This window comes from Procambarus clarkii, chromosome 47 (assembly GCF_040958095.1).
Source record: "Procambarus clarkii isolate CNS0578487 chromosome 47, FALCON_Pclarkii_2.0, whole genome shotgun sequence".
Taxonomy (NCBI): Eukaryota; Metazoa; Arthropoda; class Malacostraca; order Decapoda; family Cambaridae; genus Procambarus; species Procambarus clarkii.
Genome location: NC_091196.1, coordinates 25,711,125 through 25,737,154, shown reverse-complemented (window position 1 = coordinate 25,737,154; position 26,030 = coordinate 25,711,125). Strand labels below are relative to the sequence as shown.

Genomic DNA, 26,030 nt, shown 5'->3' with positions numbered 1-26,030 from the left:
GCTCATGTTGACAGCTACACAATAAGTCGTTATCTTTTCTCATAATTTGTACTAGACATATTAAACATCTGCAGTGTAGTAAATTTTTATGCATGACCACTGAAATCAGGTATGCCATGATAGGCCTTATTTTAGATTTTTGTACACACAACGGTGGATATTTTCCACAGCCATGATATCTCCCACTACAAGGAATACCTAATAACTGCAGTAATAATATAGGCATACACAAACAATAATACTATGTTCTTATTATGTACTTGTACAATACAGTATATACATTATATTTTCTCCCTCACAAAATGGCATTTATATATAGTATTATATATAATATATAGGCTAATTTGAGGCTTTAAGTGGCAACTGGATCATTGTGAAGTGGGTGGCCTGGTGGGAACTCATGCCACTTCATGTAGCCAACCTGAAATTATAAGAATCACGTCATCTTATTGTACTGCACAGTACTTACTTTTAAACGTGTTTGTAAGTCAATACACAATAACAATACTGTGAATATCATCGTGCATTGGTAGGTGCCGAGGGATGGAGAACATCACTATCAGCACCACGAGTGTGGGCGGGTATCTTATAAAACTTGGATTATGGTACTAGATGGTGCCTTCCAAACTCCATACAAGTCAATTAGTACTTCTGGCCGAGATACTTCTAGCCGATCATGATCCAGTTGGTACTGTGGGTTCACTTCCATCATAGAGCCTCAATATTTATTCACAGATTCATCGCATTATTGTGATTGTCAGTGTGCAGGATGTGTAAGTTATGTGATAGCATAAAATGTGAACACAAGCAAAAAAAAAAAAAAAAAAAAAGAAAAAAAGGATATAACTACCATAATGTTATTATCAATGTACCAGCAAAGCTTGTCTTTCATATTACTGTATATAAAAACAATTACCAATTACCAAGAAATAAATCAACAATAATATAAAACACCAAAATAAATTTAAATCCCTAAATTAATATAGTAACAATACAAAAAATTAAGTACGTACAGTATATACAGGAAATTAAACATGAGTACTCAATTGAATTTCATTAAAAATATTTTTCCTACCTTGTGAGTGAAATCTCTCTTGCCTTCTTGCCAACCTCTGTCTGGTGCTTCCTCGTAATTGAATCCTCCCTTGCCATCCTCCGCCACTCCAAACATCTTGATACGTTCTTTTATTTGGTCCCTAAAGAGATACAAATGCATTAAAATATAAAGTTTAATTTACAAATTAACAGGCAATTCATCCCTTGGAAAATGTGGTGGAGAACTAAGCAGGTTGTAGTAGTGAGATGCAACACGGGGAAATTGTTTTAATAACAACTGCAACAAGGGGAAATAGTAGTAGTGAGATCCAAAACAATGATGCTTCATTATATGAAAATGACAAACCCTTTCTTTACTCCAGCACCTTTTTTGAAAATTAATTACTTTCAATACAGTTTCAACTTAGTTCTTTCAGCTCTATTTCATAAGCCAGCCTGCTAACATTTCCAGTTAAGTATTGTATCTCGCCTAGCATCAGTCATCATCATTATCATCATGCAGTAGTGTCCAGTCCAAATACCACACATCTCACAATACAAACATTCTTAGGAGTATTCTAGAAAACAAAATGTCGCCTCCTCAACTTTATACATATTTAAACAAAATTGACATAACCCTTAAACTACACTAGCTTTAGTGGTGCCCAAAGCAGTTTAAGGCTTGTCTGTCATGTTAAGCCACTGGCTATATTGATTGTACCCAGCACAATCTCATGTCTTGAGAAAGACTCAAGGAATCACAAATGTAATTGTAAACTCAAAAGAGGAAAATAATCAATGATGAGCCACTAACAGAACCTGACAAAATGACTCTGGTGAACCGGTTGATTAGAGTCCAAAGATCCATACAAGCACAATAAAAATCTGCAACCCGTTCTCGCAAATTTAATAAGTCAATATTGACTTATTAACTACGTGCATAGGTGATATACTAAACATAATAGATACCCTTAAAAAGATTCATAGAAAACACCGACCTTACCTAACCTTGTTAGTATCTTAAGATAAGCATCTTATTGCTTCGTAATTACAATTATTACTTAACCTATACCTATTATAGGTTAAGTAATAATTGTAATTACAAAGCAATAAGATGCTTATCTTAACATACTCAGTAGGTTAGGTAAGGTCGGTGTTTTCTATGAATCTTTTTAAGGGTATCTATTATGTTAAGTATGTCACCTATGCACATATTTAATAAGTCAATATTGACTTATTAAAATTTGCATTAAATTTGCGAGAACGGGTTGAAATCTGATAACATAAACCTGTTTCACAACATAAGTACAGTACAGTACTATACTGCACATAAGGTTAAAATAAGTAATTTAACATAGGTGTATTAGTCTCTTGGCAGCGTGTGGAAGCAATCTCAAAATAAATAAAAATAAAATTTTGCTATATGGCTACATTATCTAATTTTAAAAGCAGCAATAATTCTTTAATCAAACTGGTATTTTAAGTGCCACGTTAATATAACAAGGCTCTAGAGACAGTTAACAGACACATCAGAATAAAAACAAAGTATCCCCTGCTCTGGATACCTAATTACAAGAATGGTTTAAAAATGACAGGTCTAACACTACTGTTACGGTATTGACACCATCGTCTGAGTATGGTGTGGCAATTCCAGCGCTATCTATGAGTCTGCACTCAAACTCCCCTGGTATTGGATGCTATGTGGACGACGCCATCTGTTGGTGATAACGTGGCAGCGATGAATGGCTTTGGTTTCCTGCCTTAGTCAGAAAGAGAGGTCGATGTGGACGACCTCTGGTGGATGGCATGTCATGACCTAGATGAACACCATCTAGGTTGTGCTACAAAGCATAATGTCAACTCCCCGGTGAACAAGTGTTACCTCAAGGTTTCCCCAGTGTACTGTTCATCTAATTAATGAGGTCTTTATGTCCACAGAGGTGACATGTGGAGGCAGTGGTACTGAGGAAGGCAGTTTACCTTGGGCAGTCCACAAACTCTTAGCTTGGTCCTGCAAGAAGACTAAGTAAGCTGCCCTTGATCTGAGCAGTGTGTGCTAATTGCTAATATACGCAGAGTTGGTGTAGATCGGTGTACCTGGGATTGGCTTGTAAGAGTTGTGGACGACAGTGATGTGCCTATTGTGAAGTGCTGCTAGCAAGCTGCTAGAGGCTTCCGCCAGAGTGTTCGCTACTCTTGTATATGGTTGTACGAGACCTCTGTCAGTGTGTTGCTGAAGTACTTTGCGAGTACATAGCTGGAAAGCAAAGTTGGGGTATAGGTACATAATGATACTGTGTCGGGGGACTGGCTCACGTAAAAGATGAATTCGCCAGGATTTGCCAGTACAAATGGACAGGGTACCGGACGGTGGAAACACTGGAGTTGACGAACAGTGCAAATGCATTTGTGTCCTGCGTGAAAGTGACACTTTTGTACATAAGTGTAGTAATAATCTATTTATATTTTTATTTAATGGTGATGGTAAATGTATTGGTGAAGGAAATCGTGTTGTTTATCCCTACCCCCTTTTTTATTCGTTGTACTATTACCAGCTCTTGAAAGCTTACTACCGACTTGGGGTCGGATATACAGTACTATAGACGTTATAACATCAAGAACCCAATTACGGGCCCATAGTGGCTGTAACACCTACCAATAAAATACTGTACATGGTAAAGTGTGTACACATACTCGAATACCAGAAAAATGCTCACCAACAGATTAATCACTAAACTGGGCTCAAAGACCACAGAACATCAACCAGAAATATCTTCAATAATTTGTTACCGAAACTTATCAGTCTTGTATAACACCTTCAATAGAGTAAAATTGAAGGTAAAGAAAATAAACTTAAACATACAGACTACTGTAGCATGCAGTATACCAGCTTTCTTTATTAGTCGGTCACAATACCCTGTGACCAAAGCATTGTATACTCAGTTCTGATTACCTAACATTCTAACTATTATTGCAGATCCAACCTTACCTATATTTATTCATAATCACTTTCTTGCCAGTGATGGGGTCAGTTACATCACCAAATTTGTAGACCATTTTAATTAAAGAGTGAGTAATATCCTTTGTCATCTTTTCTGGAAGTTCTCTGAAGAAAAAGATATGTTCCAAAATTATAATCAATATTAATACATATTGATTAAAATACTAGTATAATACTAGTAATATGAATATTGATTATAATTCATATACTGTAATATATTTAGCAAGTGTCACACCAACATCATTCATAGTTTTCTTAATAAGAGTACTAAATCAATCTTTACCATCAGTGTAATTATAAAATATTAATCCAGTACTCCAAGATAATGGCAAGCTTTAATCTTCCTCAAACAGTTCAGTAAAAAGTGATTATTTAGCACTGGCACTGTATAAAAATGAGAAGCTGGTATTCGGCAAATATGAAAAAAATACCGTACAGAAATTTTATCTCGATTAAAAGGCCTATATCAGAATGAGTTTGGTAAAATTTTCAAACAATAAGTTCAGTATGCCTTTGCATAAATAAAAAATAAAGCAAGATAAGGCTTTGAGTATTGATGAAAAGCTCCTTTCTGAAGTGAAGGTGAAAATTTAGACACCCATCCCACAAATCTGAAAATACTGCATAGGTGATGATGACATTTCAGTCCATATTAGGCCATCACCGTATCACACAAACCTTGATAATGGTCCAGGATGGACTAACACATCTCTTATTTTCAGATTAGTGGGTTGGGGGTTTAAATTTTCAGCCATGTTATTGTGCCATGTGTTCTGCATGTAGAAGAGTAGATAATTTTGTGTAGATAAATGAACTTAATAAAAGACATTCTGAATGGTAGAGCAACTGTCTCAGTTCTTGCAGGTCGGCATTCAATCAGCGACCAACCTCAAGTGGTTGGGCACCATTTCCATCCTTTCCAATTGATACATAATCATAATGGCTTATTGCTTTCTCCTGATAATTACCTTAATTTCGCCAGTGTCTCACTTCCTCCAATTATAGTAAAGCAAGGGCACTTGCAACGATCGCCACAGTAAAGTGACGATCTTTGTGGTAATAGGAAAGATTATCAAGGCTTAGCTGTTTGGTCATACTCTTGTGAGAGCAAGTCAATGCCTTAGAGAACAACATGGTGGCAAGCTCATAAAGGAGCTTTTCATCTACACTAAAAGTTTTTTTTTTTTTTTTTTAAGGTTACGAGAAAGGATTGAAAATGGAATGCTGGAAAGTTTCTGGAAAACTGTACAGTACTTCCCTATTTTCAAAAAGTTTACTTTTGATCGGCATATTTTCTGTTTACATGTCATTTTCCAATAGTGTGATATCCCTCCTCAAATAAATTTTATCTAGAATTAATTACATGAATGGTAGACAAAACAATTATAAAAAACTCTTATTTCTTACTTGATTAGTACAATATCTCCTTCTTTGCACACTTTCTCTGGATCATGGGCATAGTAGTGTGTATCACATGGAAAGTACTGAAACCAAAAGTAGAAATAAAACTAAGTTGTGATTGTAAGAACCTTGTATAATATCATTTTCCTGAATTACCCGAGGGCCACCATCGTTAGTGGCCTCGATGAGGACAGGAAGCCAAAAGTTTAACTGCCTAGAATAATTTTTATATTTATCTTACAAAAGTAAACATGAAATGAGAAAAATATAAACCATGCAATTAGAGCTAATACAAATAAATATAAATCAAACTATTGAAGCTTTACTCCAAATATATAGGTTATTTTGTGTCATTTTTGATGGATATAGGGTTACCTTATACCCATAACAGATTTTTAAAACCAACCTAACCTAACAGCATACACTGTTTTAAGAACTGGAAGATATTAATCCAGACTACTACTACTATAAAAGGAACAATGTAATACATATAAGGGGTAGCGAGATATGGTTTAATCATACACAGGCATTGCGACAAAGTTAGTTTCCCAAATGTTAAAAGCATCTATATACTATAGTCAGGTTAAGAAATATTGTATTGGCTTAGTTTAAGCTTTATTAGGCTCAGAGGGGGGGTTAGATTAGATTCATTGGAAGGTTAGGTTTAGGGAAAAGGCTAGGCTAGGTAGGTTAGGCTGATCTGGGCTAGGAAAGGTTGGTCTGGGCTACGTTGGGCTGGTCACGGATACGTTAGGCTAAGTATGGTTAGGTAGGTTTTAAAATCAGTTGGTGAACCACTTTGTGTATAATGTGACTTGCATTTGGGGCAGCAGGTTCAAACTCAACAAGCCACAGTGTAAGTTAGAAAACAAATGCTTTTTTCACCCACAGGGATATAAACCCATTGAATCATGTACGTGCCTAAGCCATAAATGCCAAGACATTACTTCAGTGTAAAATTTTACTGGAAAAAAGGTTCCGGTTTCCTATCCCCCCCACAGGGCCACTAAGGATAACCCTCAGGTAAATTCAGTTAATGCCATTGTATGATTTGTCCCAATCCTACTATTAATACCAACACCAAAATGCAGTATTTGTACAAATCCACAAGGGCCGTGACAAGGATTCGATCCTGCGTCCGAGAACATCCCAGACGCTGCCTTAATCGACTGAGCTACGACATGGTAAAAGGAGTCGAGACAGAAGTTCTATTGAACTTAATGGATCCTGCAGCCTCTCCGAGGCACAAACCAGGGTTTTACACAACTCCCCCATGCACTCGAGCTATGTCAAGAGGCCGTTCTCCCTCTTCACCCTTAGAATGGGAGAGAACGGCCTATTGACATAGCTCGAGTGAATGATTACTTGAGTGCATAGCTGGTTTGTGCCTCGGAGAGGCTGCAGGATCCATTAAGTTCAATAGAACTTCTGTCTCGACTCCTTTTACCATGTCGTAGCTCATTCGATAAAGGCAGTGTCTGGGATGTTCTCGGACGCAGGATCGAATCCTTGTCACGGCCCTTGTGGATTTGTTCATTTTATGCATTATGCAATTGTGATTTCTGTGTGTAATGCAGTATCTTTGTTTCTCTAGACTCAATGTTTTTATTATTTATTGGAAACTAAAACTAAGTCATTAGTTATGTGGGATAAATGGTTACAGCTTTTACGTGATAATAATTATAATAATAATTTGTTTTGCTGAGGATAGGAAGCCTGTGTATGGAGTACAGATACCTTAGGTATGTCCCCAGACCTCCCCCCCCCCAGGTCAATCTACTGACCTTTTACTGGATGCAACCCACAACAGTTGCCTTGCTGTCTACCAGGTAAATTCAAGTAACTCTCGGTTACCTTATTTACTGCTAGGTGAACAGAGACATTAGGTCAAAGTAAATGTTCCCAATCGTTTGTCCCACATTCAATGGTGTGTGATGATGGATTTGAAATAACAATGTTGGTATGGAAATTGTTAAACAACTACTTTTCACTCGTTTAAATGTATTAAATAAAATATATAAATGCCTGACTGCTCATAACATAGTACCGGGCTCCCCATAACTCACCATATTCAAGTTACTGTCAAACTCCATTCGTTTCACTCGAACTCTGGCAGCATTTTGGATATTGTGGGAGATGCATTGCCCAATTAAAAAGTAGCGTTTGGCCACCTGAGAAGCCATTATAATGGGTAGTTTAGTGAGGAGTAAAGAGGAGTCGAGCAGCGTGCACTCACTCCCCGTCTCCTCTACCTTCCCTGCCAGGGTTGCCAGGTTCAAATTGCTAAAAGTAGCGAGCTGACGGTCTAAAAGTAGCGAATTTGTAATAAGAGTTGCCCAATTTTTTGTTTAGTGACTATTGTAACTAGCTCATCAAGATTGTAACTTGCTTAGCTAAATGAATTGTGGGGTTCAGTCCCTGAGCCCATTATGTGCCTCTGTAACCCTTTCCAGTACCGTCCACAAGATGGGTATGGGGTGCATAATAAATGAACTAAACTAAAAAACTAACTGATACGGGTTTCAAAGTAATCTATTATGATATATAGAGTACATTAAACGATTTTAATTGTTTTATTAACATTATCTCTGCATATATATATTTAACCAATATGATAATAGGATAACTTATCAATATTTACTGTTTGAAGCTTAATGGGTGTGAAGTCCTTCCACGTCTTTACAGTTGAAGATTACCAAGATCTTGATCTACAGTTTTCCCCTGCAGTTTTCACAATATCGTAAATGTCCGAAATTTGACTTCTGAGCGTGATTTTTGAGCCTAATTCTGACTCTCTGCACCTATTTTCATTATCAAATTACGACTTTTTATACCGAAAATATGCCAATTACTGAAAACGGCGATGGGTCATATTTTGCCCAAACCCCCATGCGGTTTTCAAAATATCTGAAATGTCGGAAATTTGACTCCTGAGGGTGATTTTTGAGCCGAATTCTGACTCTCTGCACCTATTTTCATTTTCAAATTACGAATTTTTATACCGAAAATATGCCAATTACTGAAAACGGCGATGGGTCATATTTTGCCCAAACCCCCCTTCAGTTTTCAAAATATCTGAAATGTCTGAAATTTGACTCCTGAATGTGAATTTTGAGCCGAATTATGACTCTCTGCACCTATTTTCATTTGCAAATTACGAATTTTTATACCGAAAATATGCCAATTACTGAAAACGGCGATGGGTCATATTTTGCCAAACCCCCCTGCAGTTTTCAAAATATCTGAAATGTCGGAAATTTGACTCCTGAGCGTGATTTTTGGGCCGAATTCTGACTCTCTACACCTATTTTCATTTTCAAATTACTACTTTTTACACCGAAAATATGCCAATTACTGAAAACGGCGATCGGTCATATTTTGCCCAAACCCCCCTGCAGTTTTCAAAATATCTGAAATGTCGGAAATTTGACTCCTGAGGGTGATTTTTGAGCCGAATTCTGACTCTCTGCACCTATTTTCATTTTCAAATTACTACTTTTTACACCGAAAATATGCCAATTACTGAAAACGGTGAAGGGTCATATTTTGCCCAAACCCCCCTGCAGTTTTCAAAATATCTGAAATGTCCGAAATTTGACCCCTGAGCGTGATTTTTGAGGCGAATTCTGACTCTCTGCACCTATTTTCATTTTCAAATTACGACTTTTTATACCGAAAATATGCTAATTACTGAAAACGGCGATGGGTCAAATTTTGCCCAAACCCCCCTACAGTTTTCAAAATATCGTAAATGTCCGAAATTTGACTCCTGAGCGTGATTTTTTAGCTGAATTCTGACTCTCTGTACCTATTTTCATTTTCAAATTACGACTTTTTATACCGAAAATATGCCAATTACTGAAAACGGCGATCGGTCATATTTTGCCTAAACCCCCCTGCAGTTTTCAAAATATCTGAAATGTCGGAAATTTGAGTCCTGAGCGTGATTTTTGAGCCGAATTCTGACTCTCTGCACCTATTTTCATTTTCAAATTACGACTTTTTATACCGAAAATATGCCAATTACTGAAAACGGCGAGGGGTCTTATTTTGCCCAAACCCCCCTGCAGTTTTCAAAATATCTGAAATGTCCGAAATTTGACTCCTGAGCGTGATTTTTAAGCCGAATTCTGACTCTCTGCACCTATTTTCATTTTCAATTTACGAATTTTTTTACTGAAAATATGCCAATTACTGAAAACGGCGATGGGTCATGTTTTGCCCAACCCCCCCTGCAGTTTTCAAAATATCTGAAATGTCGGAAATTTGACTCCTGAGTGTGATTTTTGAGCCGAATTCTGACTCTCTGCACCTATTTTCATTTTCAAATTACGACTTTTTATACCGAAAATATGCTAATTACTGAAAACGGCGATGGGTCAAATTTTGCCCAAACCCCCCTTCAGTTTTCAAAATATCGTAAATGTCCGAAATTTGACTCCTGAGCGTGATTTTTGAGCTGAATTCTGACTCTGCACCTATTTTCATTTTCAAATTACGAATTTTTATACAGAAAATATGCCAATTACTGAAAACGGCGATGGGTCATATTTTGCCCAAACCCCCCTGCAGTTTTCAAAATATCTGAAATGTTGGAAATTTAACTCCTGAGCGTGATTTTTTAACCGAATTCTGACAGAAACCCTGCACCCGTCGCTCGGTTACCATAATATCCTCCAAAACAGTTTTCTATAATAAACTAGCACAAAAAATACAGAAAACGAGAATCAAAGGGAGTTGTCGGGCAGGCAAGAGTTGATGACTAACTATGGTATTTTCTCGTAATTCCACCAGACACAGTAATTCCATCTATCATCATACTATCATGCAAGAGGAGCCACATATCTATGGTTCATCCAATAAAATCAGCAGGGACTTCTAGATGTTACTACTGCTCGGCTTAGACTCGGTTACAAGTATTTTCTCGACTCAAAGCCACAGCCTAGTACTCATCTAGTTGTGCTTCTGGGGGTTGAGCTTTGGCTCTTTGGTCCCGCAGCCTCAACTGTCAATTAACTAGCGTACAGATTCTGGAGCCTATTGATAAGGGTAGATAAGAAGATCAGTTTGCAAGAATGTTCTGCTCACCCACCAACATATGAACCCCCTTAACAACACATCGTATATTTTTGTACATGAATAAATAAATACAATAAATAAATTACAATTACATCATGCTAGTCTAATCAATCTTAACGGCTCGAAACGCTATACGCGTTATTGACTTGACAAGAATGTTAGAACTCCAATGTTATGTACTCTCACAAATCCAATGTACCTTTTTGAAAATAAATAAATAAATAAATAAATAAATAAATAAATAAAATTACCAGGTAATAATACTTGTAATCAAAATACTGAAATGATAATTGTAGTAATAAAATGGAAGCGCTTATTTTCCTTAGTAATGTAGACAAGGAGAGTAGCACCTGTATATCTTGCGCGAATAAGCCTGAATGGTCCCCAGGCATATATGCAACTGAAAACTCACACCCCAGAAGTGACTCGAACCCATACTGCCAGGAGCACTCTGCAACTGGTGTACAGGACACCTTAACCACTCGACCATCACGACCGGACAAAAGATGATGGTACCCGAGGCTAAATCCCCATCATCCCGCCGGCACTCTGATGGTAATTTCAGGCATAGTATTTTATCAAATCACCTTTATTTGATCTTGGATGGTTAAATTGCCTCATAGAAATTATATATCAGCAAGTTTGTGAGATAATTATGAGGAATAATGATATAATAATGCCATTTGTTTACTAATGTGAAGGATTACCAATGGTTATCTTCTTGAGGTTATCTTGAGATGATTTCGGGGCTTTAGTGTCCCCGCGGCCCGGTCCTCGACCAGGCCTCCACCCCCAGGAAGCAGCCCGTGACAGCTGACTAACACCCAGGTACCTATGGTCCCAGGGTAACACATTTCCGGCTCGGGAACCATGCAATGTTTATGAATCATGGCGCAACCTGTCATGAATAATCAACACCGCATCAATAACCTCAGCTCTCTGTGACGTAAAGGGAATGAGGACATCAAATACAGCGTTAATATTAATTCAACCTTGTTCGCCATGATGGAATCCATATATCAGGTCAAAAGGATGTCAGCGGCGGAAAGGAAAATATTTGAATTTATATTGTTGCCGCCTGTTGGTATCGACGTTGATAGAAAACGTGATTTTTTAGGGGTTCCAATTGTCCACTTTATTATGTATGACCAAATAATTGCTATGAGTACAAGAATTTTAGAACGATGATTTGTTTATTTGGCACATCTCATTGTGAATAAATTCGTTAAATTCATCTGTTTTCCTCTGATGACACTTTATTTTTTTGATTTCCGTTTGTTAGCCGAATATATCATTACAAATAAGTTGGTGGAGCAGCCTCGGCTACCATCAGCTTTTGTCCGGTCGTGATGGTCGAGTGCATTAGGTGCCCTGTACACCAGTTGCAGAGTGCTCCTGGCAGTATGGGTTCGAGTCACTTCTGGGGTGTGAGTTTTCAGTTGCATGTATGCCTGGGGACCATTCAGGCTTGTTCGCATATCATTACAAATGTTTTAAATTTATGCGAGAGTTACTATATCTCTAGTGATCTCGACGAGGACAGGAAGCCGGCAGCTTGTCGAAGGTTTCCACATTTGTCCTGATGATTTTTGCTTGAAGGCTTCTGTTTGTCATCCACGTTCCCATATGCAGCCCAGCTGTTTATGAATTAAAAACGGTTTACACACGACTCAACTGATTTCGTTCGAACACTTCCGGAACAAGTGCTTCACTGACGAATTTTGTTCGAACCACAACGCCGTAAATGCTTCACCCGCGTACTACAAATACAAATAATCGCCAACAGAACCTAAACACCTAACCTAACCTAACCTATGCTTATATATGCACAATATGCTAATATATTATAATATTAATTTATATTTGAGAAAATTCCTGTTTTGAATGAACAGCATGTACAAATTTATGAATGCGTCTGTGGGGTCGACGCCTGGATATAATGGACTTGAGTCGAGGACGGGTTGAATAATTTATATATGAATAATAATTTTAATTTGAAAATAAACCTAGAGTATTTTTGTCACACAATACGTTAACATTTATGAATGCGTCTTAGGAGACGGCCGCCAGTTTTACGAGCCTAGCCTGACGGTAAATACAAATAACTGTGAATAGAACTAAAATAGTAAACCTAACTCGGGCTTATAATATAATGATGTTAAATTGTTAACCACACTATCATGGTAAAAAATATTTCATTCACTTGGGCACTAGGAGACTCGAGCCGCCGATCCCACGGGTGTTAGGTAGAAGCTCTTCCGGGAGGCCTGGTTGGAAACCGGGCCGCGGGGCCGTTGATCTCCGTAACTTCTACAAGGTAGGTAGCCACTATACTATGAGACAACCTCAATACAAAAGATTTCAGAGAGGCAATTATCCGCTGCCCAACTAAAATTGTATATTTTTTTAAATCTTTTGTATTGCGGGTGTATCATAGTACAGTGGAAGAATTTCTGTCTCTCACCCGTGGGGTCGGTGGTTCTAGTCTCATAGTGCCCAAATGAATGAAATAATGTTAATTTATAATTACAGAAATTTTTAATTTTTTTATTACATATGACGGACAAAATTTACGAATGCACTTTGGTTCCGGACGCAAATCGACATAGCCTCAAAATCGAATAGATTTGAATGGTTCAAAAATATATAATTTTATGAGAAGCTTTAATAAAGTTAACTTAAATATAATCAAATAGTACCAAAACCGTAAGGCAATACATTACGAAAGGAATACATAACTTGAGCTGGTTCTGGGAGCCTCGTGGCCGACCACCGGTGATGGCGGGGGGGGTGCCGCCCCTGGGTGGGTGGGGGGGGGAGTGCCACCCCTGGGGGGGAGTGCCACCCCTGGGGGGCTGGAGAGTGCCACCCTGGGTGGGGGAGGGGGAAGGGGTGTATGGGAAGGTATATGTGGTGAAGGGCCGCCGGCCGGTGTCAGTACACACAAGACCCGCGCGGAGGACGGTCGTGCGTCCTGGTCCTTCATCCAAGATGATTCACGTTTTAGATAACGAAGGTAACCACAATGAAGCTGGTCAGTTTAAGAGTAATAGAGAAGTTGCAGAGAGCAGTTTATGAAAGCGGTATTTTATATGTTGTTGTGAATACTAAATGAGGTATTTTTGTTGTATGTTTTGAACAAATTAATGGTATGATCCCTATTTCATCCGCGTGTTTGAAACATGAAATCGATGAGGCGGAGATGGAACAAAAATAGTTTTCGAGCCGGCTTTTCCAAGCTTCTCCTGCTATGGAGGAAAGAATAACCCAGCAGCAGCAGGACAACTCCTACGGACTCTTGTCTAACCGACATGTAGCACGTGTTGCTAAATTTCTTGAACACCTTAAAGTGTTGCCATGCAAGCAGTAAACCTTTCGTAGCTGTCCTAGGCTTTACAGAGGAGGGAACATACTGTGCACGGCAGCGCTTTAAAGTGGTACTTGGGAGGTGTTGACGACGCCGGAGCCACGATGAAGACGGTGCTGAGCGGGGACAGGAGGAAACGGTTCCATGTCAACCGGGTGGACACGCAGGAGCAGCAGCTGAATGCCGCAGAAGCCAACTCAAACTATCACAGGCCTCACGCCCCGCCTTCCCCAGGTTACTAACACGCTAACCAACCCTCTCTGCTTTGCTAATCTTCTTGTAATTTTCCACTCCGGCCTGCTCTATCGCCTCGCTTGCTCACAATTTTCCACTAGAGTTCTTTATTCTCTTGTAATGTCATACTAATTTAGTCAGTTTATCCCAAGGAAAATTTCCGCTTGCTGTCCGACCCACTTTTGCCTGCATTAGGCTACTGTAGTTTTAGTGTTTCAATTATCAACTTTCCAACCTTTCTAGCCGGGCAGGTTACCACCCCTTACGTGTTCACCCGCCCTCCCTATATAGTACATTATCTGCTTCGTAGCCTCCTACAGTGACTATCCTAACACGCTAGTTCATCCTACCCTCTTATCAACTACCTTAATTCTCGGAGCCTGTTATTAATACTGTAACCCGGCCGTCCTAAGCAATTGTTTCCTCCGACATTAGCCTACAATCCCGCCCCTGTAGCTTAGAATCCTTGCAATCGTAGCCTACTAAAGGTGATACAGGCAACCCCGATCACATACCACGCCAAAGATTGCTACCACTTACACCATGCAGCTTCCCTAACAGCCTACAAGTTTGTCTTAACCATGCCACCCTTGACAAAAGCTCCCCCGCTTACTGCCTGCATATCTGAGTCGCCACTAAATCTCCTCCTTTCTTGCTTTGTTTTTTTCGTGACGCCTAATAATTTATTTCACGCGATGTTTGCTTGAATTATTTTGTCTATCAAGATTTTTGGTGATAACGATATATAAGTACGATCTTACTTGCTTTTATTGTCTTATTTAATAAGAAGCTATATTTAGTCAAGCGCAACAAATTGTATGTCTATATACACCAATTTGAGTTAAGTGCATGACTGATTCATTTAAATGTTTCGCTGCTTGGAATGCACGGTTGATTTTAGGTTAGTTTAGGTAGGAAATGTTGACAATCCAGCTATCGTTTGATTGTATCCCACTAGTGAATATAATTTATTTAATATATCTAAGCTTATATCATTATGTTATTCACTAATTATGTTAAGTAATTGCCCCTCGATTCTACCTAAAAATAGAATAGTGCTGTATAGTCATATATTAGCTTAGCGCTTCCTTGGCTTAAATTCACGACTAATTATTGATCGATCTAGTTTAATTAAGTGGTTGGGATGGACGCTCTACCGTCTAACCCAGCCCCTTGGGCTAGACGGTAGAGCGATGGTCTCGTTTCATACAGGTCGGCGTTCAATCTCCGAGTGTCTAAGTAGTTTGGCACTATTCCTTTGCCCCCGTCACATCCCAAAACCTTTATGCAAGTCCTTCCCACGCGCTGTATAGTTATAATGACTTGGCTCTTTCTCCTGGCAGTACTCTTCCCTTCCCTTTTCTGATTTGCATCAATGATCAACCATTACTTAATATCTAAGCCACATGCTATTTGACGTTAAAACCATTTTAATTTAATTTTCACTCGCTGTTAATATAGACGAAATATACTTTATATTTTTTTCAAACAATTCTTAAGTAATTATATATATAAAGGATATACAACACAAATGATCAGGACAGTAGTAAATTTCTAGGCGCTACACAGGCGCGATAATTTAAAATTTAAGTGCACATACAAAATGTAATACAAATGTTTAAAACTGCAGGCATATTCCAAAATACACTAATAATGAACCTCGGTGTGCCCTTATAACTGTTATTCGCTCAATTATCCATATCTCACCTATGGTATGGCTATTGCACCCGGGGATCGACCTTAAACTGCCTCGGACCCATAATTCAGCCCGTCCTCATAAACAAAGGCCAAAGTCCATTCCATGCATCTGCCAAACCTCCCTATTTATGGATGAAAAATAGTCTACACACAACCCGTCCTCAGACCAAGACCATTCCATCCAGCGGTCGACCCCAAAGACCCATTCATCAATTTTAACATGCTGTTCATTTAAAACAGGCATTTTATCAAATATATAAATTAAAATTATTTTATAATAACATATTGTACATATTTAGGCACTGGTTAGGTTAGGTATTTAGGTTCTGTTGGCGATTATTTGTATTTGTAGTACGTGGGTGAAGCATTTACAGCGTTGTGATTCGAACAAAATTCGTCAGTGAAGCACTTGTTCCGGAAGTTTTCGAACGTCATCAGTTGTGAATCGTATGTAAACCGTTTTTCATTCATAAACAGGGGGTTTGACTGGGTGCATGGAATGGACTTTGGGTCTTTGTTTAGAGTACGGGCTGTTACACACGACTCACAACTGATGACGTTCGAACACTTTCGGAACAAGTGCTTCGCTGACGACTTTTGTTCGAACCACAACGCTGTAAATGCTTCATCCACGTGCTACACATACAAATAATCGCCAACAGAACTTAAATACTAACCCAAATTTTTAATATGTAAGTTTACATTTTATAAACAATTTACATTCACTGTATTATAAATGTAAACTTGCATATTAGTTTTAAGTTAGTCTATATCAGCTTGAAAGCGTTAACATTACGTTTTCTTTGCATGGCACAAGGGGGAACTATCAAAATAAATGCACGTGACCAAATCCCTATAGTTATTAGTATACGCAAATATTAGCGCATGTAGTTTTCCACGTCAATGTAACTCTAATATAATTCTTTGATTAATAATTACTTCTAATACTGAATACATTTGTTATGTGTTACTATAGTAGGCTATTGGATATTTTGGAAAGAGCCTAATCTATATAATCTTGTATATTCATGCAATATATATAGTTAATTTAGTTCATTTATTATGCATCCCATACCCATTATGTGGGGCGATGGGGGAAAGGGTTAAAGAAGCAAATAATGGGCTAAGGGACTGAACCCCAACAATATATATGCATATACTCGGTATCATTCATTTTATATTTATATATGTAATGTCATTTACATCATTGCTATTTATATATTTAATGCTATTTATATCATTGCTATTTATATATTTAATCTTATTTATATATTTTATTTAATATTAATTTATTTGATATCTATACAATTTGCTGTCATATTATGATAAGTGTGTGTATATATATATACCCTTCTTTATTCACTATATTAAGTCATCAGATATCATAATTTCTGATAGTCGTATTCTGGGCAAGTCAGAATTTTCCCAGAGTTAGACGAGAGGATATTAACATGGATGGGATGGAGATACCAGATGAATGGAGAGGAGGTGGGTGGAAAAGTTTATTTACCTCGTGAGGGTACAGTTGACACGGTAACTCTACCGTAGCGTAGTACATATTTACACTGTAAATATTTATATGGTAAATAGCTTAGGCGTTACGTGGTAAGGGTAGAAACGTAACTGCAGGAACGTAGAAGATATTGATGTGGCTAGGGTAGAATTCAGATGGTAAATAGTTTGTAGATAGTTACGCGGTTAAGGGTAGATTTGGCACAACTAGCGTAGTAGATATTTACGTGGTTAGAGTAGAAATAACAGGGTAACTAGCGTAGATATTTACGTGGTTAGGATAGAATTGACACGAAAACTAACTTGCTTAATGTTTACGTAGTTAAGTTGACGTAGAAACTAGTGTCAACATATTTACGTGGCAACGGCAGATTTGTCATGGCAACTAGAGCTTGATGTTAGCTCTAGCGGGTAGAGTTGACATAATAACTAGCATAGCAGAGGTTTACGTGCTTGGGGTAGAGATGACTCTACCACCATATTAGCTATTTACGGGGGAAGGTGTTGATATACCGGGCAATAGCTACTTTTGTAGCCGTTTTGTGATGATGGTAGAATTACCATCATAGCTAGCTCGGTTATTTTGTGGTTGTGGTAGAACTTATTTGATAAATAGCTCGATTGTTAGTTTGTGGTTATGGTAGAATTACCATCATAACTAGCTCAGTTGATATTTTGTGATTGTGGTAGAATTGAGATGATACCTACCTCAATTGAATGTACTAGGCTAGGATGAAGGTAACACGATAATTAACTTATATTATCGTGTAAGTAATAAATACTAAGTTACCAATGAACTAGTTATGATTATTGATATCAGTGCAAACTCCTGGTTACAATATCAACATTGAGAACCTTTTGTTGTGCTTCCTAACTCCATCATTATTTAAACTTCATTTCAATAATTACGGAATCAAACAGTAACGTATATTCATAGTGGTTCTTTAGGTTTATAGATTTTTTTTGTGTAGGAATATTCCTGCGCGGGCCCTAAGCCTCTGGCTGGCCCACTAAGTGTTGCTTGTTTCTGTTTTACTTGGGCGGAGTATGAGTATTTATGACTCGTATGTATGGTCGCTTCAGTAAGAGGTTTGTAGATGCTTCGGTTGTTCTTCGCTTTGGTTGTATTGTAATATTTTAGCTCTGTTGCATATATTTCTGGCCCTGTTGCACGTTTTGGTTTTCTTCACTTTCCATTGTTCTCTGTTTTTTAAATTCCATCCGGATTGTATTTTTGCTTCTTGGCAAAACATCCTAGCCTCGATTTTTAATCCCAGCACTATGTTTGTACGGTGTTATGCGCCTCACTGCAGCACCATGCTTGGAGATCGAAGATATTTCTCTTGTTCTTAGAGCTGCATGTCTCTCTATGCTCACTCAATTATGGCGTACACGGTTATAATATTGATATAAAATACATTTGAAACATGATACAGTGGCGTATTCGAAGGTATTCAGTATAAATTATAGAAAACCAATAATACGCAGAGGCATAACTTAGCTTTATTAGGTTATTTTTTTAGGTGTATTGGGTAACATTTGGTATTAAACGAAACATAAACATATTTGAAATTTCAAAGAAATTAGCCAAGTATTTAATTTTCGTAATCAATATTTAATGATGAGACAGACTGCTAAAACTGCAGATTGTATATTTGAGTAAAGTACAGACAATCTTATAGATAGCTATTGCACCGGTTTATCGCTGATGGCTCGTTAATCTGTGTAATGATTTTGAATTCAAAAAGAGAAAAACGGAGCAGAGCGCGGCTCCTTGATACATCTCTGACACAGAACTCCACCCGATCAGCGTAATAGGTAAACATGAGACGACTTTGTGTTAAGTGAAGACGGTTGTAGTAGGAATTTTTTTTAGATTATTTGAATTGTTTAACATTTTATTGTTTTGCTGATATACGCGTGTTCTTATCCCCCTCCATATTGTGCAGATATCGAGGAACGATGCGCTTCCCCGATCTCAGCGCCATCAGACACGGAGATGGATTCACTGACATACCCACACAACATGGGTACCCATTCGGGAACACACTCGGGCACTCATGCCACATTCCGGTCCCTGCGGCATCTGACCCGAGAAGCACTGCCAAGACTGGACCATTACCGCAACTTGGCGAGCATCATGCATGCTCCAGGCACCGGCCAGAGACCCACCCTTGATGACCTCCACCAGCCGCCGCCGGGCACGGTATAGTCTGCTTTAGTCTACACTCCTCTCTCATGTCCTGTTTTCAGTTACGCCGTGCCAGCTCCATTCTGCGGAAGCCAGCTTTAATCAGTCTGTTTCCCTTTGCATTACTGATTCAGCCAAGGGATTACAAAACGCATAACGCAGCAAATATGGTGTATATGATGCTGTTTGTAAGTGGAAGTTTTAAAGTGGTGCAAATGTTCAAAAGTGTAAGGCTAAGGGATTTGCAGAAGACCTTTTGGACCATGCAAGGTGGGTACTATTTAGTTCAGGTCATTGTCAGGGTCAGGAAGCTTGTTAGGCCTATCCAGGTTGTCATAGCCAACGACTAACCTTCCGAGGGCTACAGCCTCACACATCATTCGACCAATTCCCAAATACTTATTAACTATTTACAGCTAGGTGAACAGGTTCATCAGGTGTAAAGAAACGTACCCAAACGTCTAAGCCTCCCGGAAAGTAAACTCATCATGCCTTTGACCAGTGCATTATTTATTTTCCAATTTAAAAAAAATCAGTATGAATCCATAGTCGTGTGTTGTGGTTTGGGATGATATATTTACAACATTGTTTATAAACTGGGATATGAATGTCATTTATGTGAACTTAAGTGGCCATGTGGCCAGTTAAGCCCACGTTCCAACCCCCTCTTCTCACGCCCTGAGAAGTCGTGAATGCCGAGATAATCGCGAATGCATACAGCCAATCAATCCGTCAATCTTTGCGTGTTTATAGTAGAGGGGAGATATATCAACGCCTGTACGAAGAGCATGTAGTGGGGATCCTCCTCGAAATTCTTCTCATGGACAGTATCTTGCTCTTCACCAGTCGTCTTTATTGTCTCTGGCAACACTCACACTATCTTGGCCTGTATTCACACACACCTGCTCCACCTTCATCTCTATAAAGAATACAAATATCTTAGAATAAAAACTGTGATATCGTTCCCAGGAAGCTTGGATGTGTAATACTGACTCCCCCTTCTCTTAGTGGGGGTGCAAGCCCCCTTTCTCTTGGTGGGGTGGAGGCTATACTTCTCTACTTAGTGGGGTGGACGGGAGTGTTTATGGTGTCAATATGTGATGTTTTCCCCGGCCTCACCACAGCCTGACCTGCCTCTAGGGTGTGTGGTGGTGGTGGTGTGGTTTTTATATTGTCGTTAGTGGCGCCGGACCTTCATTTGGGGCTTCCTGGATGACGGAGAGAAAAGTAGGGTACAGAAACGCAGACATACTCGGCAGTCTCTGCTTCCTCTATTCATCTTTTTCATCTCTGCCTCCTTTACCTTGCCCTTTCGTCTTCCTCATCTACTTCATGTACCACTCCTTATCTTCTGCTTCTAAATTTCTTCCTCCTCCTCGCTTGTGAGGAAAATTAAGTCTAGCTCATGAGGCTAGATATTTCTAGGTCACGTTGAAGGGCTGATGATGTATGCAGGAGGTGTTGGTTCGCTCTCCGGGAAATTGATTAACGACCACCGTGAAGAACACCTTTGTCCAGAGTATTATTTTTTTAAGATAAGGTAGAGGCACATGCGAAGAAAAGTTGTAGAATATTGTGCGGACAGTGATAGCAGGCGGGCTATTCTGTTTGCTGATATGCTTCTTGTGTGTATTGTTACGGTCTGACAGGAGGTCGAAGAGACGAGAGAGTGGGAAAAGATAAGGGGTCGAGGTAATGAGGGAGTGAGAGAGAGGGAGGGAGAGGGAGGGAGGGAGTGATGGAGAGGGAGGTGGCTAACTCGGGAGGGAGGAAGAGTGATTATGTATTGTCGATTTAAGGATTTTTTTTTATCCTGCCTGCGGCAGGCTTTCCTGGTGATTGCTGGTCCATGAGGCTGCTTGTCTCTCGTAGCCAGCAGCCTCATGCAGAAATCCCAACCATGATGATCCAGCACAAACTTGCCAACTTTCCCCCCATGTGATTTTGATGGTCAAGTCTGAAATATCTGTTGTTTCCCATAGTTGTTCAGGAGTTACAGTGTTTTATAATATTTTTTCTAGGGAGAAAGAATGACGAGGTGAAAAAGGAATGGAAGAGTATGGGATGGGGAAAAGGGAAGGGAAAGAAACGGGCACAGCTGAATACCTCTTCCAGTAGCATGTAGTGAACACCGATATGCCGCAACTCGTCACTATTTTATCTCTCGAGAGTAGTCAGAATTATTATCTGGTCATTTACTTGTGAATGTACACGAGAAGTCTCCCGACATCTTGACAACCCTCGTTGCTTGCAGTATAGAAAAGCAATGAGTTGAAGGCGAAGAACACTCGGCATTACACGTGCCCGGTCACCTGTAACATGTGGCTATTGTTCATCTTTAGTATGTATGCCTACTGTTGTGAAGAATTCATGTCACAGGCATGATGAATGATGGGACGCACGCGCTACACCGATGATGTTGTAACATGATTAATGACCAGACTTAACAGCTGTAACACTGGTAACGATTGTATAATTGTAGCACTGATAATCCCTGAGTTACTGACTGGAACCGCTGAAATGTTTACAGTACTTAACAATTGTCTGAATCACTGAGAATCTTAATTTTTCCCACCGACAATAAATTCAGATTTATCCAGTAACCTAAATGTATATATTTGTAAGCCCGCACCCGGCGTCATTTGCCATCTTTGCCATCTTTGATGCGCACTTCACACTTGCCATAAATCACTGAATATCAAGGCCATCTTATCAATTTCCCCCATACTCTGTAGGACATGACTTTGCCAGCCGTGTCTTGGGGACACTCAGGACTGGTCTGTTACCTCCCCCTTCCCGTCATCTTCCCCAATGCCTCCTGTTTAGTGAGGGAGCGGCTGTGTAGGCACAAGTTACAGGCCTAGTTATGAGGCCTCGTCCACACCTTGATCCACGCACCTGTCCTCTCGTCCACCTGCCCTCTCGTCCACCTGCCTACTCGTCCACATCCTGATCCACCCACATAAAATCCGCCCACCCCGCCACCCTTGACCTTCCAACACCATTGAGACAGTCGGGGGGAAGGGGGAGCCTAAATAAGCCCTCATCCAGCCGCCCTGGTATCGATCGTTCAGAGGGGGAGTGGGCGACGGTGATGCCGGCCCCGCCCACTCCGTCTACCCCGCCCACCTCGTCTACCCCATCTACCCCGCCCACCTATTAAGTTATCAGGCAGATAGTGAAGACTGGCTCAGCCTCCGTTTACTTCTCCCTTGTCATTACACGCCCACTAAACGGTGCGTCAAACAGACCCATAACAGAAGCAAAAGTTTCATGTGTACCCTGCTAGTACTTACCTAGATGTGCTTACATGGTCGAGCGTCAGCTCTGAAGCCCCCGCCTTTCCAATAAATAATAACTTCTCTCATTGCTTGCACCATTTTTGTAAATATCTATTGCGTTAGCTTCAATCGCTTTTTATAACTCATTCCAGTTATTTACTGAGACTGAGTTCAAACTTGTGTATATATAAAATAAATAAATCAATAAATACAAATCTTAACCATTCCCAGCCGTCGTTCACCTCTTACCCTCTCGTACCTGTTATAAGGGCGCCTGATAGCTGGGTGGACAGAGCTTCGGATTCGTAGTCCTGAACCCTCCATACCTCCCACCACTCCCAGAGTACCCACACAATGAGGCACATCACACATGCACAACAACAACCAAATTGCACAAAACACTTGCATGTCACTTAATTACCTAACCAATTTTAGTACCTATATTCCACCCTAACTACTCTTATGCTCATATTTGCTCCACCTCATCCCACACCAACCATACACTAACTCCACCCATACAATTGCACGCCACGGGAGACATCTCCCGTCACGCAGGGTGCAGTCGCACCTCCACAGATCTCCAGTATCAGCTCTTGATAATGGCTCAAAAGGGCCACCGCTTACGGGCTATTCATGCCCATACCACCTTTTGGGTGGCTTAATCTTCATCAATCATCAATCAATCAATTGCACGCACCACAACCAACCATACTCAATCGCCTGTATTTTATTGTACATGTGTACAAGGGGGAGAGGGGCATTTATGTTAAGAATATTCACAATATTGCACACTCAAGGGATGGCTCTTGCATAAGTTGCATAGAGTTTTGAAGGCTTCTTCGTCAAGGCTCCCAGCGGCCCTCCGGACACGTGCTTGTCTTGTGTTTTGTAAGTAATAACTGTGCATGATAACCCCGTGACCTGCCTCAAGTGGGGTTTGCGTCATGGGGATACATTTGAGACGTCTTATGCGTCGATACGTCGGCGTGATAAGTAGCATTGTTGTTGTTGTTATAGATTCAGCTACTGGGAACAAAACGTTCCAAGTAGCACGGGCTATGGTGAGCCCGTAGTGGATTTACTTGGCATAGGAGCGGGGCTGTAACTTTGAAGTAGCACCGTAGACGGTCATGAAAGACGGTCATCGTGGGGGGCAGACAGGATGTCTTAAACTATAGACAGGTATCACTGACGTATATACCTTGGGAGGCCCTAGATGCAGTAATCCGACTGGTCTAACATAATTATAATATTCTCTGACAACACAGTGTGTATATGCATATCTGAATTCATTTATTAATTAAATAAATGTTCCTCCCGGACTTGCCATGGCCTAGAAGGAAATTTGTTAGATCTTCAAAACAGGCTCAGAAAATTAACATATGTGTGTGTGTATGTGTTGTATATATGGTAGAGGAAAATAGCTTAGGTTACTACGTATGATAAATGACGGTTAATTAAAAAAAGGCGGGGTCCTAGAGCAATCAGCTCGATCCTGCAGCACAAATAATAAAAATAAATAGCAAACACACACACACACACACGCCAACCTCGACCTTTCGGTGTCATTATCTGATGGCACAATAAGGTGTGGTACTAGGGGGTACGTGTGTGCCTAGGAACCTGTTCATACCGGTATGAAGGCGGTGAGTTATGACACTGGTACCGGTACACTCCGGCTACACCTGGTATGGTAATGCTGGATCATCCATGCCGGTGTGAACTGATGCTGAGGTCTCATGTTGTTGTTTTAGATTTAACTACTCAGAACGAAGTGTTCATGTAGCACGGGATATGGCGAGCCCGTAATCTAAGGCCTCATCAACACCGCATAATATACCCGGGGCCAATCTCAGCAGCGGGAGATCACTAGTATGTTACCTTGAAGGACGTAGCATCATGCTCTGAAATTAGATTTATTTTAATACAAGTGCAATTAGTATAAATGTCTTAAAAATAGTAACTATATTAGTAATTTTGAACAAAATTACTATTATAATAGTAATTTTGAACAAGAAATTAGAACAAGAATTTGTGTATGAACAAAATAGTAATTTTGTTCATACAAAAATAGTAAATTTTTGTATGAACAAAATTACGTACATATCAGTATGCTATTACCTTATTATATATGAGGGATTATAATGTATAAGTGAAGAGCAAGGTATATATATTCATCTAATATCTACATCTCACAGGTCAGTTAGTTATACATGGAGTCAAGTGAAAACGTGACATGCGAATTTAGTGTTATTAGGCTACACAAGCAAACTTTGGGTAGAATATAAGAATATCTTTCAGTATCCGTGAGGGAATGGAATAGTTACAGAGTTCATATTATCTTGTGTCATTTTATCTAAAATCATTGAGAATAGGGGATTCACACATAGTGTCGAGTCAAAGCTCTTGGTCCCAGAGTTTTGGTGGTGGGTGCGCGCTTACCACAAGGGTGAGTGTTCCCGCTTGTTGTTATAAATTCAGCTACTCGGAACAAGTTTCAAGTAGCACGGGCTATGGTGAGCCCGTAGTGGACTTACCTATCACAGGAGCGGTGCTATGTGTGGTGTTCCCGGGAGTGAGGGGACCTAAATACAGGGGAGATGTTATGATTCTTGAGGTTATCTTGAGATGATTTCGGGGCTTTAGTGTCCCCGCGGCCCGGTCCTCGACCAGGCCTCCACCCCCAGGAAGCAGCCCGTGACAGCTGACTAACACCCAGGTACCTATTTTACTGCTAGGTAACAGGGGCATAGGGTGAAAGAAACTCTGCCCAGTGTTTCTCGCCGGCGCCTGGGATCGAACCCAGGATCACAAGTCCAGCGTGCTGTCCGATCGGCCGACCAGCTCCCTGATTCCATGATGGTTGGAATTTTCAATTTCTTTCTTTATTATGCACCCCATATCCATCCCGTGGGCGGTGGTGTAAAGGGTTACAGAGGCACATAATCCTTTCAGGAAGTGAACCCTTCTAGTTTAGCTAAGCAAATAACAATCTGGGAAAGGGAGCGCTCTCTGACTAAAGCAGCAATTTGGTTTAAGGCATTGTATCTTTGCTTCTTGTCGAAGCAAGGCTTGTTCTTTAATTAGCTTCTTGGGTGCGAAGGCGAGACACAACATGTAAAAGAATAACTGATGCGGTGGATAAAAAGAGGAAATAAAATATTTCATAATAACGTATATTATACTAAATTTTAAAACACGAGATGTGGGGATTAATTTCCAGACTAGTCA

At 39.8% G+C, this 26,030-nt stretch overlaps 2 protein-coding genes across 3 annotated transcripts; one reads left to right on the top strand and one right to left on the bottom strand.

Moving 5' to 3' along the window:
• Positions 1-241: 241 nt before the first annotated feature.
• mRpS17 (mitochondrial ribosomal protein S17) lies at positions 242-7,708 on the bottom strand. Its single transcript, XM_045749968.2, has 5 exons — positions 7,504-7,708; positions 5,444-5,520; positions 4,025-4,141; positions 1,076-1,196; positions 242-421 (listed from the first exon to the last, which is right to left on the bottom strand). Exons 1-5 carry the CDS (start codon positions 7,618-7,620, stop codon positions 353-355), a joined length of 501 nt encoding a protein of 166 aa, XP_045605924.1. The 5' UTR covers positions 7,621-7,708; the 3' UTR covers positions 242-352.
• A 5,734-nt stretch (positions 7,709-13,442) lies between these two features.
• Positions 13,443-20,417, top strand: LOC138350781 (uncharacterized). 2 transcript variants are annotated; one of them, XR_011222286.1, is made up of 2 exons: positions 13,443-13,532; positions 19,277-20,417. XR_011222286.1 is itself a non-coding variant. In XM_069302185.1 (2 exons), exons 1-2 carry the CDS (start codon positions 13,988-13,990, stop codon positions 19,537-19,539), a joined length of 393 nt encoding a protein of 130 aa, XP_069158286.1. In that variant the 5' UTR covers positions 13,539-13,987; the 3' UTR covers positions 19,540-20,417. The 2 variants fall into 2 exon arrangements, 1 of the variants encoding a protein (XP_069158286.1); XM_069302185.1 differs by lacking the exon at positions 13,443-13,532 and adding an exon at positions 13,539-14,117.
• Positions 20,418-26,030: the final 5,613 nt, after the last annotated feature.